Source organism: Sorex fumeus, unplaced genomic scaffold (genome assembly GCF_029834395.1).
Source record: "Sorex fumeus unplaced genomic scaffold, SorFum_2.1 ptg000044l, whole genome shotgun sequence".
NCBI lineage: Eukaryota > Metazoa > Chordata > Mammalia > Eulipotyphla > Soricidae > Sorex > Sorex fumeus.
The window spans coordinates 60,375,623-60,391,612 of NW_026606101.1; the positions used below are offsets into that span (position 1 = coordinate 60,375,623).

Genomic DNA, 15,990 nt, shown 5'->3' on the forward strand with positions numbered 1-15,990 from the left:
AAGAACTGAATGTTGAAAGCAGGTAAAGGAATATACATGCTAACCTTTCAGCATCTGTATTGCAAACCATAATGCCCAAAATGAGAGAGAAACAGAGAGAGAGAGAGAGAGAGAGAAGAGAGAAGAGGCTTATCTGTCATAGAGGCAGACAGGGGGGAGGGAGTGGTTGGGGGGAGGGAGGGAAATTGGGGACATTGGTGCTGGAAAATTACACTGGTAGAAGGATGGGTGTTGGAACATTGTATGACTGAAACCCAATCATGAGCAGCTTTGTAATGCTCTATCTCATGGTGATTCAATAAAATAAAAAATTCATACAAAATAAAGAAAAAAAGGACAATAGGATAATTGCACCAACTGCATTGCTAAGTATTCATGACTAAAATTCATCTGCTTCCTTCAACCTTATATAGCCTATTGCACCATTAAATCCAAGGTGCTTGAATATTTGTCTTCCACTCAGTTTCTGTCATTACATCCCCCTACTGCTATCACTCATAATTTTGTATAATGCAAGATAGAATTCTAGAGGCAAAATAAAGACACAACTCTAGAATGACCAGTTTTCTTAGAAGGTGGTAGTGTTGACTTGGCATTTGCCTGCTACTCTCATAAAGACATTATAAAACTATCTACCCTACTATCTAGCTAGCCAGCTATTTCTGGATGGAATCAAACCAAGGTTTCATAAATGTGAGGCACATGCTCTAGCACTGAGGTTTATCCCAAGCCCCCCATCCACAACGTTCAAGACAATAGGAACAAAGAAATGGTGGAAAGGCATGTGAATTGGGCAGTCTGGATAACATCCTTGATTTCTCTCAATTTTCAGGTTAGTATTGTTCAACCTGGAAAGATCACAAGCGCTTTTTAAACTCAAATCTCAACTCCAAATAGTCTTCAAAATCATGACAACTTTAGGAACATAATTTTTTTTCTGGCAAGTAGGGGTGATAATTCCACATTGATGGATGTTTGAAAGATTAAACACAATAATACAAAATGTGTCTGATCAAAGGTCTGGCCTCTAGCAGGGTGCAACAAATGCTGTTTGGAGTATGGCCTATGCCTCATTTTCCACAGCAGGTTGTTCCTGAAATCTTTCTGAAAATAGAAACTTATTTTCTCTTTCAGGAAACTTGAAAATCTCTGGGTCTGTTTATTTTCCTTTCTGAATTTTTTTTAACAAAATCGTTGTTTTTTTTTTTTTTTACCCTGGAAATGCTGATTTGCACTTCAATTGGCTTCTCAGCTCTTTTGTGCAGTTAATGATCTTTAAAATACTTAAATGCACCAGAGGAACCACTGCTTTAAATAATTGTTTTTGTAATGCAAATAATCTAACCTGTGTACCTGACAAATTGAGACTTTTAATACCTGAGTATCTTTTGAGTAGTCTTTTACTGCTCCTTAGGGGAAAAAAAAAAACCAGACCACCAATTCTCAATCTAAAAAAAAGTAGGATTGAAAAAATCATTCAAGAGTGCTTTTCTAAGAAACATATACAGAGGTCCTATGCATGACCTATCCAGAAAATAGAAGAGGAAACCTGGGTATTTTTACTTCATTTGGCCTTGCACATTCTGAACCTGGAAATGTCAAGCTAACTTTATATTTTGAATGAAGTGAATGATCTTCCTTAGTTTCTTTCAACCTTTCACTATAAGCATTTCATCGTTCAGAATTTAAAAGTACTGAGATGGTCACTTGGAGTTCAAACCAATGCTGTGACTTATCCATTTGTGTAGAACTTCATGTCATAAAATGCGCTTCTCACTTTGCCTTAAGAAAGAGTAAACCACTGCAAAGTTCCAAAGGGGCATTAAGAAATTTGTGCTTTTAACTTAGAAATGAATGCACTGGACAATGTTGAAAACCTCAACTCCATCTAGGTAACTTAGAAGATTATTGATAAAATAACAATAGCTTACATTTCTCAACCACGACAAAAAAAATCACACACACTACCTTTATAAACATAATTTGGCAAGATATTCTCTCTACATATCAGTATCTGTTTCTTCACTTTCTCATTCCTGCTCTTGGCCAAACCAATTGATAATCTTTGTACCTTGGCCTTACATTTCCAAAGTTTTTATTAGTTGGAAAAAGCTGGCATTAGCTAGAATGTAAGATTTAGTTATAGAATACAGAGATGAAATCTTTTGTTATTATTAATATGTTTGTTTGTTTGCTATGCTCAGGCATCACTCCTGGCAAAGAAAACTGCCTTGCCTGCTGTACGGTCTCTCTCTGGCCCCAAGATGGAGAGAGAGTTGAGTACGGGAGTCCCTCATTAATAATTGTCTTGTTAATCTCAAGACAGATGAACCAAAAAAAGGTCGGTAGGGCAAGTGGCCAAAACAAAGAAGTTAGACACAGAAACGTTTGTAAGCAAAAATAAATGAAGTCCCCAACAACTCCAGATGTGTTTGGGGGAAGAATTTGTTCTCCATTTTTGTGTTTGTAGTTACGAAAGAGGGAGAAATACACTGTCTACGGTATATGGAGATGTACTGTGCAGCTTTTAGGTTTGGGACCATAACCAGCAGTGCTGGGGGGAACCAGATAGTGCCAGGAATCAAACATGGGGTTCCTCCATACTCTGCCAGTCCCTTGAATATCTCCCCAACACTACAATTAGGTGTGAAGTGGGGTAGGGGGTTATTTGTTGGTTCGTTAGTTTGGGGCAAACATACATTCTGTTTATTGCATTTGCTTAGTAAACAGGACTAAGGCCCATGAGAGATCAAATAATAACTGGACTTGACCCCTGGGTCAGCCGCATGCAAGACAGAGACCCTTCCTGCTGTACTCTTGCTCTGGTTCAGCAGGTAGAGTGTTTGTTTTGCACCCTGGTTCAATTCCTGGAACCCCATAAGATCTGCCAAGCCAGAAGTGATCAGGAACCACTGCCTGAAGTGATTCCTGAATGCAAAGCCAGGAGTAAGCCCTGAGCACTGTGGGGTATAAGCCCCTACAAAAACAAAAACAACAACAAAAAAGAAGTCCAACCTATAAATTTAACTCAGAACCAGTTAAACAACTTTCCCAAAACCTGGGTCCTCCTCAAGGCCAAATACGGTTCTGACTACAAATTCTTTAGGACAAGAGTGTCAGGCCTCTGGTTCTTTCAGCAAGACAAAGGAGAATTCCCAGTCCAGCCCATCCCTAGGACTTCCCTGAAGAGCTGGGAGCAAGTAACACTCCCTGTAAGGGCAGGTGTCCCAGAGGAAGGGGAATCTTGTAACAGTTGATTGCTCTGAGTACGCACTGATTCTAGTGCCTTGTGCCCACCTTTGAAATGGTTTGCAGTAAGTACGCACCGAGCAGAAGGCTGTGTGTAGCTGGGCACAGACCAGAGAGTTGCCATGACTGACTTATGTTCTCCAATTCCTTGTGCCAGATCTTCAAATCCCTAATCAAGTTCCCACTGAGACTCGCTCCTTGTCTGTGTTCAAGCAGAAGCCACTCCTCTGTATCTTCCCCCAGTAAGCATGTTTGGCAAAAGTATTTCTAGTCTACAGCACATAGAGTGTGTCCATCAAGACACTGCTTTTCTCTCAGCACTATCACATGCCAACTCATTGAGTCACTCCAAAAATAATGCAGATACTATTCTTGCCCCAGTTTTTCATATAAGCTAAGCCATCTCTACCAGGAAGGTCCAAATGAGACAACATGCATGAAAACATATATATTTTTTTAATTTGGGGACAAGACAGTCAGTTCTCTGACTCTTTTATCAGACAAAGGAGAATTCCCAATCCATTCCTTCCCTAGGACTTTCCTGGGGTGCTGGAGGAAACAAGCAACTCCCCCTGACAAGCCAGACCCCTATGGGAAGGGGCACCCCATACAGCTGAGCTTCACTGGGCAAGCACTGGCTCCAGTGCCATATGCAACATGTTATAAGTTACAACCTTTTACAACAACAACGACAAAAAGGTTGTAAATCGCAGCCAAAAACTACTATGGGGGTAAAGCATGTGGCAAAGCCCAGTTTGATTTTGGGGGTTGTATCTTCCCACATATGTTGCCCCAAGCATAGGAAGGAAGGAAGGAAGGGAGGGAGGGAGGGAGGGAGGGAGGGAGGGAAGGAAGGAAGGAAGGAAGGAAGGAAGGAAGGAAGGAAGGGAAGGAAGGAAGGAAGGAAGGAGGGAAGGAGAGAAGGAAGGAAGGAGTGAAGGAGGGAGGGAGGGAGGGAGGGAGGGAGGGAGGGACGGAGGGAGGGACGGAGGGAAGGACGGAGGGAGGAAGGGAGAGAAACAGAAAGAAAGAGAGAGAGAAAGAAGGAAGGAAGGAAGGAAGGAAGGAAGGAAGGAGGGAAGGAAGGAGGGAGAGAGGGAGGGAGGGAGGGAGGGAAGGAAGGAAGGAAGGAAGGAAGGAAGGAAGGAAGGAAGGAAGGAAGGAAAGAAGGAAGGAAGGAGGGAGAGAGGGAGTGGGGAAGGAGAGAGGGAAGGAGGGAGGGAAGGAGGGAAGGAGGGAGGGCAGGAAGGATGAAAGAATGGAAGAAAGAGAAAAGAAACAAAGAAAAAAACAGAAAGAGAGAAAGAGAAAGGAAGGAAGGAAGGAAGGAAGGAAGGAAGGAAGGAAGGAAGGAAGGAAGAAAGGAAGGAAGGAAGGAAGGAAGGAAGGGGAATAATTACCTCTAACTATGTTTTAATATGAAATCAGAGGCTAGCCCTCGGGATCTCAGACATTTTTGACTGAGAAAGGAATAAAGGAAGATGGAAGAACGGGATTCAAAAGAGCGCATGTAGCTTCAAACTGGGGACCAAGAGATAGTACAGAAGGTAAACTGCCTTGATGCCAGCAGTTTCGATGCCAATGACTACACCTATGAACATGGTGGACTAGATGTGGCCCAAACCCCATCACCACCACCCCCCAAAAAACATAATACTGCCATCTCTTGCTTTTTTATCTATATAAAAGCTCCGGCAGCCGAAGACCTCCAGGACCAGCCACCACCATGCTGAGACCACTCTCCACACACATGAAGGTACTGGCAGAGGGACAAAGCCACGCGGGTTCCAGGGCCGAGATCTCCAAGCCTACTCGGATTGGAGTCGAGCATCCTCCACCCAGATCCTCCAAATTCCAGTAGGCGGGGGTCACACCCACCACCTGGCCCCCTGGCGCCGTGTAATCCCATCAACGGCCAAGACTCAGAGACTATAAAATCCAGCTCCTGGAACTGCGCGGCCGCGAATGACATCTTATCAGGACATCTTTTCATGACATCTTATTATCTCATTCCTACTTTGGACAAACTTGCAGGCTATCGAATGTAGCCTGCCCACAGGGCAGAGTCTGGCAAACTCCCCGTGGCGTACCAAATATGCCAAATACCAGTAACAATGATGGGTCTCATTCTCCTAAAGAGCCTTGAATATAATCTCAGGGCTAGGATGAAAGAGACGTTACTGGGGCCTGCTCGAGGCAATCGACGAATTATCTATAACATTTTGCTTTAATAAATTTGTAATAAAGTACTGGTAGGAGACTGGGGCCCATTCATTACAGACTCAATACTACTTATCTAAGTGAATTGAAGAATGTTGAGCAACAGTCTTGGTCCTGGTTGTTTTATATCTGTCGCTGTCGCTGTCACTGTCACTGTCACTGTCCTCCCGTTGTTCATCGATTTGCTTGAGTGGGCCCAGGAACGTCTCCATTGTGAGACTTGTTGTTACTGTTTTTAACATATCGAGTAGTCAGGGGGAGCTTGCCAGGCTTTGCCATGAGGGTTAGATGCACGCGGCCGACCCATGTTCAATTCCTCCGCCCCTCTCAGAGAGCCCAGCAAGCTACCAAGAGTGTTATATAAGAAATAAAAAATAATCCAGATCAAAGTCTTCAAAAATCTCATGACCTAATTGAAGAAAAATATTATACAGAGAAATCCAACCTCGAGGGCGATACCCCTGGACCTGGAGAGTCAGAAAGCTCAGGTTCAGGCTCTTTGTCCACATTCTCCCTTTACCTGAGTCACTCCCAGTGCGCCCCTCTGCACCTTTCAATTCTTATCGACCTTTTAGATCAGAAATTTTTTTCAGGTGGTATGCTAAAAACGAATGCATTGTAATATAATATCCATATGACTAAAATCAAACATTTTAAGTGTACAGATTAGTGATTTCAGCAAACGAGTGTTCCTTTTTAATTATCACTTAAGACCAAAATGACCACTTAAGACCAAACTGTAGCACATTTAAATTTCCTCATAACATTTTTTCTGCTTCTTGTCATCAGACGTCTCCCCTCCCATTGAAACAAAATGCCCAGTGGAAAGCCTAACCAATCATCAAGGAGTTCTCTACACACACACACACACACACACACACACACACACACACACACACACCATGGGGTTTTTGTTTTAACAATGAAGCGGCATACAATGCCAGTGATGGAAAATAAATGCATTGGTATTGATAATAAAGATGAAAACAGGAAATCATCTTGAGCATCTAAACTCAAAATGCCCATCGGGTGTGATACTGGTGGCTCCCAGCAATGCAAAACCGGAGCAGCAGCACATCACAAGCCCTAGGACTAATCTACCTGCCAGATTGCCAGGAATGGGCCTGGGCTCCTCTGAGCACCAACTGAGAGCTGCTCTACCCTGAAATTAAATCAATAAAAAGTGTGGCACAAAGTGGACCTAGTCTGTATCCTGACTGTGGTGCTGGTACACACACTGACATATGTCATCATGCTGCATTGAATGTGCGCGTACATACACACACACTCACACACACACATATACATACATACGCACACACATGCATACACACACACCACAGCATACTGCACGCATGAGAGTTGAATAGCTGAATGGGTTGCACCAATACAAATATTCTGGTTATGAAATTATACTGCATTGATTCAGGATGGTAACACTGAAAAGAACTGGATGAAAGATAAACTAAAACTATTGTTTCCATAAATCTGAAAGTTCATTTATAAACTAATAAAGTTTAAAATAAAAAATTCAATAAAGTAGCATAATATGAGACAAACACCTAACGACAGTAGAGACAAAGGCCAGGAGGATTACACCACGGTTTAGAAGCCAGTCCTACATGCTGGGAGAAAAGGTAGTTGGGATAGAGAAGAGACTACTAAGTAAATGATGATTGAAGGGATCACCCAGGATGGGAGATATGTGCTGAAAGTAGACCAAGGACCAAACATGATGGCCTCTTAGTATCTGTAAATCATAACACCCCAAATTAGAGAGTGAGTAAGAAGGATTGTACCTGCCACAGAGGCAGGGAGTGGGTTGGGACAAAGATGGCGGGAAGGACACTGGGAACAATGGTGGCAGAAAATGTGCACTGGTGGAGGGATGAGTGTGCGATCATTGTATGAATAAAACGTAATCATGCAAGTTTGTAACTGTATCTCATGGTGATCAAATAAAACTTATCAAAAAAATAAAATTAAATTAAAAATAAATAAATAATTCAAAATACCAATGAATGCAAATCATTTTATTTGCATAGAAACATGACATTGCTAGATATTATTTAAAATTCAAAAGGAGATGAGTAAAAAAAATAAAATTCCACTTGTAAAAATTATAAGAGGATCAGAGCAAGAGAAATACTACAGTGAGTAGGGCGCTTGCCTTGCACGCTGCCCACCCAAGTTCAGTCCCAGGCATTCCAAATGGTCCTCAAAGTCCCACCAGGAATAACCCCTGAGCACAGAGTCAGGAGTAACACCTGAACCCTGCTGGGTGTGACCTAAAAAACATATATGTGGGAAAGAATAAACTTTAGAAAAAAATTATAAAATAAAAATGCAACTATATTCTTTCAGAAAGACCTCAGTCTAACGGGTGCTACATAAGAGAAGGGAGGCTGAAAAATAAACTAGGTGCTAAAGATTTGGGCTCACTACATTGTGGCTCTTTTTTTAATGTTACGAAATGACTAATCAGTGTCTGTGATAATGATCTATCATCTTAGCAGTGAGAGACTGATGATAAATACCAAGCACTGATCTTCTAATAACATGGAAAACAGATAAACAACACTTTTTCAAGTAGGAGTCTTCCAACCCTTTTTCATGGCAAATCTTTCCAGCCCATTATAATAAAATTCAAATAAAATCTTGTTTAAGGAGTCACTTTAATGCAAAGAAAAAGGGGAAAAAAAGGGCAGCCGACTTTTAAATTATAGGTGCTTATTTCTATCTAAGGCTTAGATAGTAAGAATGTTTGAAATAATTGAGTTCTTGTCTAATTACATAAAGACTAATTTAGAATCTCATTTATTTGGAGAGTCTGGCATAGCAAATCCATTTAAAATGACACACAAGAGCAGGCAATTAAAAATTAAAGTTGAAATCAAGATGAAAAAAGCAAGACTGAAGCAGAGTTAGATTGCTCTGATTAGTTGCAGAGGGCAGTGAAAAATGGAGCTGGAAGGAACAAACTTTCAAAGAACTGAGAAAGGAGGAAGGAAGGAGGACAGGGACGTGAGGCCCCAATGCTTTTCGGAACCTTTTTCTCTCCGGCCAGTTGCAAAACTGACCCCGCGCAACTTGGAGAGATGACCTGATTGCACATAAAGATTCCCAGGTACAAGACACTTCCCCTTGTCTCCAGTCCTGGAAGTAGATGCTAAGTTTCCGGACCAATAAGTAGAAGACACAAGATTAGCTAGGGGGGAGATTATACACAAGACCAGCTGGTGGACGGGGAGCCCTTCTATGTAGTCAGCTCCTGGACCTATTGTTTGAACAATCACACAACACACTCAATCAATCCATTCATCAGTCAAAAGGATCTTGCTTTGTGAACACGTTTTACTTATTGATTTTATTTTAGGGGGAGCCTCACCCAACAGTGCTCAAGGGGGTAGGGAGAGGTGGCAGAAACGAGGTACTCAACCTGTGAGCCGTCTCTCAGGCCCACTGCTGCATCTTAAAACTTGCGGCTGGGACCAGAGAAATAAACAGGAGATAAGGCCTTGCATTTGTCTGTGGTGGGTGGCTTGACCTTGGTTCAAATTTTAGCATCATATGTGGTCCCAAGAGCACCACTAAAGGTCACTCCTGAGCACAGCCAAAATTATCCCCTGAGTACTGTTAGGCATAACTCCAAATCTCAAAGATAAATAAAGTCTTAAAATAAAGCTTTCTGTTAATGACTTTCATATCCAGGACCTCATCTCTACACCAGTCCAAGAAAAAACAAGTTACTTTAGTGAATCCAAATGGACAAATCAATGACTTAAAATACCATGCAATGAGAGAGAGTTGGCAGGGAGGTACCTGCCATAGAGTCATAGAGGCAAGCTGGGGGCAGAGGGCTCAGGAAGGAAACTGGTCGTTGGTGGTGGGAAATGGACACTGATGGAGGATTGGGTGTTGGATCATTGTATGACTGAAACTCAATCATGAACAGCTTTGTAACTGTGTATCTTACAGTGATTCGATTAAAAATATATATATATCATGAAACAATCCCCAGGTTTAGCCCGTCTAAAGATCAGAGGTGAAAAGTTTTAACTCCAAATACCAAAATGCACTCTCTTTTCCTGTTTGCTGATATTTTTTAATTTCTTTTGTTAATAGACTTTTTTCTTTTTCTAGCTCCCTCTTCACTTTCTTTTTGCCTGCTTCCCTGTCCGTCTTTTCATTTTCCTGCCTTATCTGGCTACACCACACTAATTTCCTGTTATTCTTATCAGTTCCTTCTGCCAGGTCAACCAACCCGATGCCCTCAGATCCGAAGAGCCTGGTGATACACTCTGATAGACAGAAAACAATTTGTTTTTATTCAGAGGTTATTTCTGTTGCAGCAGAAAAATTGACCACTGAGATCTCAAGGAAAAATGGATGCACTTGCAGGATAGACCTAAATACTTTTTTGGCATCCTCTTTCACTCCAACTAATAAGAATAATCATAAGCCTTTGAGTTCACATGGAGATTATGAAAGTTCACAAATCAATGGTCTTCCCTAAGTGTTTATGTCCCATCAAGCTCCCTAAATAAATCTCCCTCCCTTCTCTATCAGGACACATCAAAAAGATGTCCCAAATGTCCAAGAGTAATAATTAAACTTGTGACACGTTGACAAATCCAGACCATTCCCCCCTAAGATATAATTCAGTCATTCCACATCCGGATTTGGAACCTAGCCCCAAATCACAAAAGCATTCATTTGAAAGGACATATGCATACTGTAAAAGTAAAAGTAAAGGCCCTCCCATTGATCATCGATTTGCTCGAGCGGGCCTAGTAACGTCTCCATTGGAGACTTTGTTGTTACTGTGTCTGGCATATTGAATATGTCACAGGGAGCTTGCCATCTAAGGCTAAATACTGGCACGAGACCGATAGTCAACAAGTACCATACGGGAAAGTTGAAAAGAACTTTGATGCATACTGATGTAAGTACAAATGGCTGCATTTTTTAAAAACCTTGCATTCTAAATGGGAGTTTCACGTTTGCATCCAATGAGCAGGGAGAGATTGCTTCCCGTTGACTTACTTCCCATCTTCTTCCCCACCATCCTCGGGAATCATTTGAATGGAGGCAATGAGACAGACACAGCTATGTCAAGACACAGAGGGAAGGCTTGGCGGGAAGTGTGTCCCTACCTATGTAATAGAATCTATTATTTATTGGTTATTAACCTGCTTATTCCCTGTTCTGATATTTGCCAAACTTTCAGAGGAATATCCTGTGAAGTAGTTCTCACCCAAACCACATCTTACCTATACAGTCATAATTAACTGCAAAGCCGTGCTGGACTAGGAGGCAGGAGCCTCCACTTGACATATTTTTGGTGGAACATCCTCTCCATAGTCATTCCCTAAAACAACATCTAGGAGGAAAAGGCTTCCAAGTTCCCAATCAGGTGCACACTTACTGTTGTCCTCAGCAACACAGTGTCTGCTTCTTGCAATGAGCATGGGACACAGTTGGCCCACACATGCCAAGCAGGTCTCCAGTACAGTACCAAGGGGAGAATCCCAAAGGAGAAGATGGATCCAGCAAGGCAGAGGGTTTTCCGGCATCCTTGAGTCCGGTAGCCAAACATCTCCTGGGATAAAACCAAAATGACTCTCAGTATGAGTTAACAATAAACAACAAACAAACACAACAAACACATTGTGATTTGAGTGATAAAACTAAGGGAGAATGTGAAGAAATGGAAGAGAATAAAGGAAGGACACAGCCAGAGGGCTGGAGAGAATGGAAGGATCCTTGATAGTCTAAGGCAAGATCCAGACCCAGAAGAAATCATACACTAACTGGGAAATCCTTTGATGTCTGCAATTTGGGCATCTGGTTGTACCACGGTGCGAGGTGCTATGTTACATGATGTTCCTCAAGCATCCCCAATTTCATAAATGATAGACTGAGGTAAAAGCAATAACAAAGATGAAATCGAATGACAGTTCTCAGACTTAAGAAGTCTCTAGAAATTCTGTTGCTGTAATCTACATCCGATAGCACAGCGGTAGGGTGTTTGCCTTGCACGCAACCAACATGGCTGACCCAAGTTCGATTCCTCCACCCCTCTCGGGGAGACCGGCAAGCTACCAAGAGTATCTCGCCCACACAACAGAGCCTGGCAAGCCACCCGTGATGTATTCGATATGCCAAACACAGTAACAACAAAATCTCCAATGGAGACCTTACTGGGCCCGCTCGAGCAAATCGATGAACAATGGGAGGGCCTTTACTTTTGCTTTACATCCAAGTGTATTGGCCTCCATTCTTGAATTTAATTCACAGTCATTACAGATATGACCAAGCAAAACCCAGGAAGACTAGATGAGGCAGCAACCAATGACTCCCAGGGCTGGGGTTGGAGGAAGGAGCTAAACACAAGCAAGCCGTGAGTTCGGATTCAGGTTTTGATGATGCAGAAGATGACAACTTGACTTTGAGAGTTTGGGGCAGAGTTACGCATTTCACCCTCCTGCCCCTCTTTTTCGATAACAAAGAATTTTATACTAAAGGGGGAACCCACAGAGACTGGTTTAAGTCTACTTATATTTATTTGGTGGAAGTCAATTTTTGTACACCTTCTATGTGTTTTAAGAGGTCTACCTTATAAGATCCTATATGTAAATAAAAGCATGGCAAGTGTTTTCCCTCTAATAAATCTATAATCTGTTTATTCCTTCCAAGAAAGTACAGGAGCATCCCATTTGACCCAGCAATACCACTCCTGGGAATATACTCCGGAGAGGCAAAAAAGTATAGTTGAAGCGACATCTGCAGTTGTCTGTTCATTGCAGCACTGTTTACAATAGTTAGAATCTGGAAAAAACCTGAGTGCCGAAGAACAGATGACTGGTTAAAGAAGCTTTGGAACATCTACACAATGGAATACTATGTAGCTGTCAGAAAGGATGAAGTCATGAAATTTACATACAAGTGGTACTACATGGAAAGTATCATGCTAAGTGAAATGAGTCAGAAAGAGAGGGATAGACATAGAAAGAATGCATTCATCTGGGTAACATAAAGTAACAAAATAGGAGACTAACACCCAAAAAGAGCCGAGATAAGTACCAGGCGGATTATTCCACGGCTTTGAGGACAGCCGCACACGCTAGGGGAAAAGGCAGCTCAGATAGAGAAGGGAGCACCAAATAAAGGGTGTTGGGAGGTTTCTCTCAGGATGGGAAATGCGTGATGAGAGTAAACTATAGTCCGAACAAGACTGCCACTCAATATCTCTTTTGCAAACCACAGCACTCAAAAGGAGAGAGACAACAAAAGGGAATGCCCTGCCACAGTGGTAGGGTGGGATGGGGGATGGGGAGAATGGGGGTGGGAGGGATACTGGGACTGGTGGTGGTGGAGAATGGGCACTGGTGGAGGGATGGGTATTCGATCATTGTATAACTGAAACCCAAGTACAAAAATTTGTAAGTCTACAACTGTACCTCATGGTGTTTCACTAATAAAAATTTAAGGAAAAAAAAAGTACAGGAGCAGATGAAAAATCAACCTTTAAATTTCTGACCTCAGCCCCAGAGCTCTATTCCACAAAGTTATGGGCATTCTTTGCACTGGCTAACGTGGCTCAGATCAAGAGGAAGTAGAGTAAACTGGGTTAAAAACACATTCTTCAGAACAAGGTACTTTGTATTCTAAGTCTTGTTCTGCAACTTGCTGGGTGTGGCCTTAAGCACTTTATTCCATCTGTTGATTCCTTCTATTGTCTTCTCTGACATAGGGATAGTCATAGTGCCTATCTATCTCTCTGGATACTTTTGTGGCACTGAAATGAGTTAGTATAAGTGAGTTAGTGTAAGTGCTATTTAAGTACTTACTGTCTCCACTGCCTCTACTACTACCAGGCACATCTTCATTTTTTTTTCTTGAACTTTAGTTCAGTTTAACAAAAGTTTTTTAAGTGTCCTCCAAATATCAGGCATGTATTAAACACAGAGATAAATGATAGTGTCTCTAGCCTGGAGGAGCTAATTAATTTAATGGGAAGAGATACAGATACACAGATTTAAAAGGTTAGAACAAGGAAAGGCTTATAGAGAGGGGTAACCTTATAAATTGTTGTCTAAATAGGGTGCTGTTAATAACAACACAGTAATAATAAGGATAGTTCGAGAATTGTCTCAGGCAAACCTACATACAGCTGTTAGTCCAGTGCTACTGTAAAACCTGTCTGTTCTCAGGCCCATAGACAGTACCTAGCGTCACAGTGACTTGTTCATAACCTAGCATCTATCGCCAACGTTTTTATAGAAGAGCTAAAATAATGTCGACAAGGAGTGCTTGATTATTGCTTGCTGAAGCTAGTTGAAATAAACTGGCTTACACTGCAGAGACTGATAGTACATATCAGGCTTAATATTGCAAAAAAATATCATGGTACTGTTTATTGTCAACTTGTGCCAACTTCCTACATCATATAATACTTCTATGTTCCCAAATACGCTTGAGGAAATTTCACTTGCTACACCACACTCTGAGCACACTTACCACCCACAAAAAGAAATCAATGATCCAAATAAAATAATATGGAGAAAATGCCAAAAGAATAGTACACTGGTGGCAGTCTATGTGCATTCCGGAATAGCACATTGTCCCTTTCTTTAGGTACCTCCTACTCAAACCAGTTCTCCCTTTATCTTTGAGTATTTAGATCCTTGGTATCACCAAGGGCTTAATCATTGGCTTCCAGATACCCAGGATTCCTTCCTATTCTGTACAAGAAGTCAAAGGTTTGAACCAACTCTGTCTATATCCCTAAAAATCTAGAGACCCTCTACCCAGAAAACAAGGCACAGCGAACATACATGTGAACTTCTTCTTAAAGATGCTGACAATTCCCAAAGTCTAGATAAAATCCTACTAGTGGATTCATACGGGGTAGCAGAATTGACACTCAGCCCTTGAACTTACTGCTTGAACCTAGGTAGGAAGCACTTCATGAAGAATGGTGGAAAGACCCACGTGTAAGAAAATGCAGATGAAGGAGATTAGAAGAAGGGAGTGGCTGAATCCAGGGACCCTACCCAATCCTGAGAGAAGGTCTCAGGTTTCTAGTCCCAGTGACTCCAGCAGGACCCCAGAGCCAGAGAAGGCACAACTTAGTCAGAGTTCAGGGGTTAGGGTGCAATGTGGGAGATATAGATGGAACTGTCCCATCAGCCGTGCAGGAAGGTTGGGTTGTTCTTTCCCCAGCAATTCCCTCTACCCAGCTCTGGCTGTCCCGCTGATGGAGTCATATATTTGCAGAGTTTAAAAACAGGTCCTGGAATCTTCCCTGACCATCTCTCACCCTGAACTGACACGATTTAAACATATCAATTCACTCCATCAGATTACAGTCCAATTATTGAATCATTATCCTCTGGAAGAGGGCTTTGAACATTTTTTGTCTGGCTTTATAAATATTTAAAAATGTAGATTATTCTTTATTTGAAAGTTTACCTCTCTAAAATGATCACATTCTCCTTACTTGCCAAATTTGGGGTGTGAAGAGAAATCTTCCACCCTTAAGTTTAATTTTTTATCATAAATTTTGCTAACTGGACCCAATCGCTACTTATCCCCATTTCACATCCTACTAAAATTTCTGCCTCATTAATTCCTTGCTTACCATTCTTTGGTCCTAAGGGACAAGTTTTTAAGCATCCTAGAAGTTGGTAAATCTGCTAGAATCAAGTGATGCATCCTCAACCAAAATAACTTCATCTGGAAATCTTAAACCAAAAATCTTCCTCTAGATAGCTAAATACGTTTCTTATCAGTTGGTATTTCTTAAAACTTTGTTCTATCAATTTTTAAATAAAAATAATGATTTCTAACTTGTCTTTGAAGTAAATAAGACATTGTGACAATACTATGCACAGATTCTTGTGCCCTAAGAAACAGCCTCAGAGGTCCTGGAGAGATAATGCAAGGGCCACATCATATAACTTGCTTGAGGCTGAGTCTGATAATCCCTGAATATCACTAGGGTGCCAAGAATAATTCTCAGCCCTGCAGGGCTCAAGCAATAATGCAGCCCCGGATCCTTGCGTTGAACCATCAGTACAGTCAGACTAATGTTTCCAAGAACAGTCACCAGGTCTGCAGAGTATCAGCTGTTGGAGAGCATTAAAAGGCAAGTACAATTAAACAGGAATTAATCCAATACAGAGTGGAGACCAAAGCACCATGCGCTGTTCACACAAGAGGGTCTTATTCAGCACTACACACATGTAGACTCCAGCAACCCCTTGGGTAACTTGGTAACAGAAAGTCTAGTGAAAGAAGTTCTCAGGAAGAACATCAAAATGGCCCAAAGGGCGGGAACACCTGCTTTGCACTAAGAACCCTGGGTTTGAGTCCCAGGAATAACCCCCAAGCACCTTGAGAATCTTAACATAAGGTTATCATGTGTGATTGCTTTGCCATATAAAACTAATTAAATCACTAAATAAGCTAATGCAACAGTGTGGGAAAATAATGAAAGGATGGCAGGAACTAAGG

General features: G+C 41.7%; 1 protein-coding gene across 1 annotated transcript in view; it reads right to left on the reverse strand.

Moving 5' to 3' along the window:
- ATP13A4 (ATPase 13A4) overlaps positions 1–15,990 on the reverse strand; it is a 158,174-nt gene that overhangs the window by 106,655 nt on the left and 35,529 nt on the right. Inside the window, exon 2 of the mRNA XM_056121961.1 lies at positions 10,898–11,071. Within this exon, the coding sequence (XP_055977936.1) occupies positions 10,898–11,071 (174 nt within the window). The remainder of the gene's footprint in view (positions 1–10,897; positions 11,072–15,990) is intronic.